This window comes from Pristis pectinata, chromosome 6 (genome assembly GCF_009764475.1).
Source record: "Pristis pectinata isolate sPriPec2 chromosome 6, sPriPec2.1.pri, whole genome shotgun sequence".
Classification (NCBI taxonomy): Eukaryota; Metazoa; Chordata; class Chondrichthyes; order Rhinopristiformes; family Pristidae; genus Pristis; species Pristis pectinata.
Window position 1 is genome coordinate 109,342,744 of NC_067410.1, and position 5,148 is coordinate 109,347,891.

Here is a 5,148-nt window from a genome sequence, read left to right on the forward strand (position 1 = left end):
TCTGCATCAAAGAGACAAACCGCTGAAGGAACTCAGCGGACCAGGCAGCATATGTGGAGGGAAGTGGACCGTCGACGCTTCGGATCGAGACCCTTAACCTGAACATACAAAGGGTCTCGACCCGAAACGTCTGAATGTCCAAAGTATAAATATTGGGTGTTGATTAATCTTACTGGTACAGCGCTGGATAGATTGAAGGGAACGTTTCGAGGGTTTAAAGGAAAACAGAAGAAACTTCTCTGACCTTCATCTGTGGTTTATTTTCAGTTTTGATTTAATGGCCTTCCGCATGTTACAGACGATGATTTTTGCAATAGAGGAAATAAACAAGGATGAGGAACTCCTCCCGAACATCACACTGGGCTACAGGATTCACGACGACTGCGACTCCCCCGAGGTTGCAACGAAAGTTGCACTGGCTCTGGTGAATGGTCAGGAGGAAACGTACGTGGATAAAGTGTGTGACGGGCCTCTCAATATCACGGGGATCGTTGGTGCGGCTGGGTCCTCGGTGTCCATCGCCGTTGCAAGAACAATCGGACCTTTTAAAATACCACTGGTGAGATTTGGTTAGAATTACTGTGGTCAGCCTCACGTAAGCGGAATCAAACGCTTAATGAACAGAACATGAGTGTCAGTTTTATCGCTGATAGCTAGTCGTGTTTTCGCTTCTTTGATTCCAATTGACTGACAATATTTTGCAGTATCATCCCCGCACATTCACCTACATACCAACTGTCTGATTAAATGCAGGTCAGCTACTTTTCCACGTGTGTGTGTCTCAGCGATAAGAACGAATATCCAACTTTTCATCGAACAATCCCAAGTGACGTCCATCAGTCCAAGGTTTTGGTGCATCTCGTTCAGAAGTTTGGATGGACTTGGATTGGAACCATTAACAGTAACGATGACTATGGCAACTCGGGGATGAGAGCGTTTGTAGAAGCTGCTGAGGATTTCGGTCTTTGCATTGCCTTCTCGGAATCATTTCACAGAACGGATCCCGCAGAGAAGATCAGCAGGATTGTGCAAGTGATGAAAGCGGCGACCACAAAGGTCGTGGTGGCCTTTGCTGGACCTGGGGAAATGCGCATTTTATTTGAGGAGGTTCTACAGCAAAACCTAGGCGGCGTACAGTGGGTGGGCACTGAGGCGTGGATTACAGCGGACATTGTTGGTGTAGATAGAGGCCGGCGATTGCTTACTGGGGCAATCGGAACTGCGGTGCGTACGGTGGAAGTTCCAGGGGTGCGGGATTTCCTTCTCACAGTCCATCCTTCGACCTATCCCGGTAATCCTTTAGTGAGGGAGTTCTGGGAAACCACCTTCAGGTGTACTCTAAGTTTAGAAAACGTGACAAACGAAATCAGTTCAGTTACGCGGCTCCCGCAGTGTAGCGGAAATGAAAGTTTGCATCAAATCAACAACGTCTACACCGACCTGACCATGGACGGGAGTTCTTACATTGTATATAAAGCAGTCTATGCTTTTGCTCATGCACTTCACGACATGTTTTCATGTGAAAAAGGCAAAGGGCCATTCCTGAACAACACATGCGCACATCTTTCTACCTTTCAACCGTGGCAGGTAGGGAATGGGCTCCATTCCACTTGATCCATTTTAATGTAGAAACGAACCTGTCAAGTCATGTTTCAAAATGTTTACAGAGTGAGAAAATCTTGAAGGGAAAATCTATTCTAATATTTAGAACCTTAATGAAATGTGTCTTTTGTTAGCTTCTCCATTACATGAAGTCACTTTACTTCACAACAAAAGCCGGGGAGAAGGTGCATCTTGATGAGAAAGGCAATCCAACAGCCGCGTATGACTTTGTCAACTGGCAAATGAATGCAAACGGTAGCCTTGAAGTTAGGATAGTTGGATATTACAATGGATCAGCATCTCCGGGTAAAGAACTTGTGCTGAACCCAACCCACATTGTCTGGAGCAGTGGTAAGCGTGAGGTATGGTTGCCAATTGAATCTAGTCAATTTTGGTTACTGCTTAATCATAATTATCCAGGTTATAACAGTAAGATAATACAACAAATACCCCGAGCAAAAAATAATTTATATATTACGGCATTGCACATACTGAGACAGCGGTCTGGGAGTCTATTCAAACCCAGTAATCACGTTGGTAACGTGGATTAAGATCAGAGAGCGAATTCTGACGTAGCGCAACTGTAATTGCTTTAACTGGATTTGGTAATATTTCAAAGCAACCTTAAGCTGCATAAGAAGTAGTCATAGATGCATTGTGAAAATGGTACTAAACAGTGCTGAATAATAAAAGACCTGTTCTCCAGGGGTTACTTTAGTCCACCCTTTCTGTTTTCTTTCTAGTCGGTGGTCCGGGAACCTCTGGTTGCAGACGCTCGGGGTAATTCCAATCTTTGTGATGTCACCGAATCAGTAGTTCGTGCGGGCTCAGGGAGAACGTGGGATCCCTGATGGGGACAGACTGGGAACACAGGCACAGACACAGAAACTGCAGTCCATCTAATCTGCAATAGATGGTCCCTCTCACTCTCTCAATTTTAAATTAAACAGATTAACATTTGACGCAGTTCTTCTTAGAACGGTAAAATAGCAATGAAAGTGTTACCAGGAAAATTAAAATGGGAAAAGTTGGGGAGTTTCCGTGGAGGTTTTCATCTGATGTAGAAGATGGAAGGTCAGTTGTAGCGTAAGGCTGCTGTTTGACCCAATACCATCAACTTCCCTCCACAATGGTTGGAATAAAAACCCCGCGCACAACCCACTACCCACCACCCCAATCAACAATGCAGGAAAGTCTCTGTTTACTTTTCGAAGAGATTTGCCATGGTTCAGGCTTTGAAATTCTTGACGATAGGGAAATGCAGTTTCCTCTTTTTCGAAAAACGAAAGGATTAAACGAGGCTTCTTTTTATCTGGGTGTCACTGGACATTCCAGCATTGATAGCTCATCACAAGTTGCCCGAGAACAGAATGGATTGCTTCGCCATTTCATTGTCAGCCACATTAGTAGCTCTTCAGTCACTTCTTGGCCCTTCGACCCAGCAAGGTCGGCTGAAAAGAGGTGAGTTGGCAGTTTTGAGTCTTCATTGCTCGTGACACTGTTTTATTTTATATCCTGAATTTAAATTTCACAGGGATAATGACGGGAATTGACCGTTAGTCCGGGCCATTGGTTACTCTCCCGACAAAGTAACAGCTCCAGCACTACACTACATGACATAACCTTTTATTACGGCTGTATAGCATCACCAAGAGTATAAGTAGTGGGAATATCAACTAATGTCTCCAGTGGTTGAAGGTTGAACCACCAGATGTCACAGATAAAGTGATTGTGTATTAAATCATGGATGACTCGAGAAATATCTATGCATTTGATAACCCGTGGAATGACTTGTCTGATAGTGATCTCGATACCGATCCAATAGCAACTCTCAAAGTTGGAAAAAAAAAGCAAAATGAAAATGTTCAAGGAATATTAGATTTAAAGGTTGGGGACACAGATTATCACGTTAAGTTCCAAGTACTTTATATCTATCAAAGTAATAGGGTCACAGAGTAGTTCCGCACAGTTGGAGGGCAGTCGGCCCCATGCAGAATGCCAATGATCAAACATTACCTGTGTTTGTTCCATACAGACTCCCCGTGCAGTCTGCTCTGAAAGCTGTCCCCCTGGAACAAGAAAAACGGCCAGGAAAGGACAGCCAATCTGTTGTTTTGACTGCATTGCCTGTGCGGATGGAGAAGTCAGTAACGCTACAGGTGAGCTGGAATATGTGTTGGGTTTTGGAGATTACCTTCAGAGATTCTGAATACCTCTTCCTCAACCATCGCATTTTGATCCTCAGACTCCACAGACTGCATCAAGTGTCCTCCCCTGTTCTGGTCCAATCACCGCAGAGATCAATGCATCCCGAAGAATATCGAGTATCTGGCTTTTACCGAAATCCTGGGCATTGTGTTAGTGGTTCTTGCTCTGGTTGGAGTGTGTTTGTCTGCACTTACAGCGGGTCTTTTTTTTAGATATCGAGAGACACCTCTGGTTAAAGCTAACAATTCCGAGCTGAGCTTCCTTCTTCTATTTGCATTAAGCTGCTGTTTCTTGTGCTCGGTCACATTCATTGGGGCACCTTCAGACTGGTCTTGTATGTTACGCCGCACAGCGTTTGGTGTCTCGTTTGTCCTGTGTATGTCTTGTGTTCTGGTCAAAACCATTCTGGTGCTGATGGCATTTAAGGCAACGCATCCCAGCAATAACTGGATGAAATGGTTTGGTCAAAGACAGCAGAGGATCAGTGTTTTCCTCCTAGCATCCGTCCAGGGTTTAACATGTGTCCTTTGGCTGATCATTGCTCCACCATTTCCCGTGATAAACACCAAATATTACCGGGAGATGATAATTTTAGAATGTGATACAGGATCTTCTGCAGCCTTTTACTCGGCATCGGGTTATATCGCTGTGTTATCGTGCATTTGTTTTGTCTTGGCCTTTCTCGCACGGAAGCTGCCAGATAATTTTAACGAGGCAAAGTGTATAACTTTCAGCATGCTCATCTTTTGTGCGGTTTGGATCACTTTTATTCCGGCTTCTGTGAGCTCTCCTGGGAAATACACGGTGGCAGTTGAAGTGTTTGCCATCCTGGCCTCTAGTTTTGGATTGCTGCTTTGCATTTTTGCACCCAAGTGTTATATTATGGTCATCACTCCAGAGAAAAACACAAAGAAGCACATTATGGGTAAAGTGGGATGAGAAGAAACATCAAAGGCGGAGCATGAATATGTCCTGTCGCTTTACATTGTGTGTTTATGGTTCTCTGCAGCAACTTACTCAGAACATACAAACCCATTCATATATCAGGCTGAATTAAACGATTGAGTGTGAATCTCCGGTTCTATTATTCAATGCCGGAAACAGTGATTTCATTCCATGGAAATAGTGTTCGGTTTGTAATTAATAAATGGCTTAGTATGCCAATGAGTTGATTTGTGTGTTTGTGTATTTCACTTCAAGGCATTAACATTGGTGGTTTTCTATTGGCTGCATCAAATCCTTGTAAATTCCCCATTTTAAGCCAGTGTCTCACTTGACCCATATGCTAACGAGAGTACTCGCTCTTTGTTTACCCGGGCTAAACCAGACCTGATCTTA

At 44.0% G+C, this 5,148-nt stretch overlaps 1 protein-coding gene across 1 annotated transcript; it reads left to right on the top strand.

Annotated features, from left to right (window-relative positions):
- The first annotated feature begins 274 nt into the window (after positions 1-274).
- Positions 275-4,749, top strand: LOC127571905 (extracellular calcium-sensing receptor-like). Its single transcript, XM_052018653.1, has 5 exons — positions 275-559; positions 754-1,587; positions 1,737-1,964; positions 3,638-3,761; positions 3,848-4,749. The coding sequence occupies exons 1-5, from the start codon at positions 278-280 to the stop codon at positions 4,747-4,749; spliced, it is 2,370 nt and encodes a 789-aa protein (XP_051874613.1). The 5' UTR covers positions 275-277.
- The last annotated feature ends 399 nt before the right edge of the window (positions 4,750-5,148 follow it).

Excerpts from the sequence above, each read along its gene's own strand:
- LOC127571905 (XM_052018653.1), top strand. The coding sequence starts at position 278 with ATGGCCTTCCGCATGTTACAGACGATGATTTTTGCAATAGAGGAAATA. Across the intron at positions 560-753 it reads GACCTTTTAAAATACCACTG|GTCAGCTACTTTTCCACGTG; the intron begins GTGAGATTTGGT and ends GATTAAATGCAG. Across the intron at positions 1,588-1,736 it reads CTACCTTTCAACCGTGGCAG|CTTCTCCATTACATGAAGTC; the intron begins GTAGGGAATGGG and ends GTCTTTTGTTAG.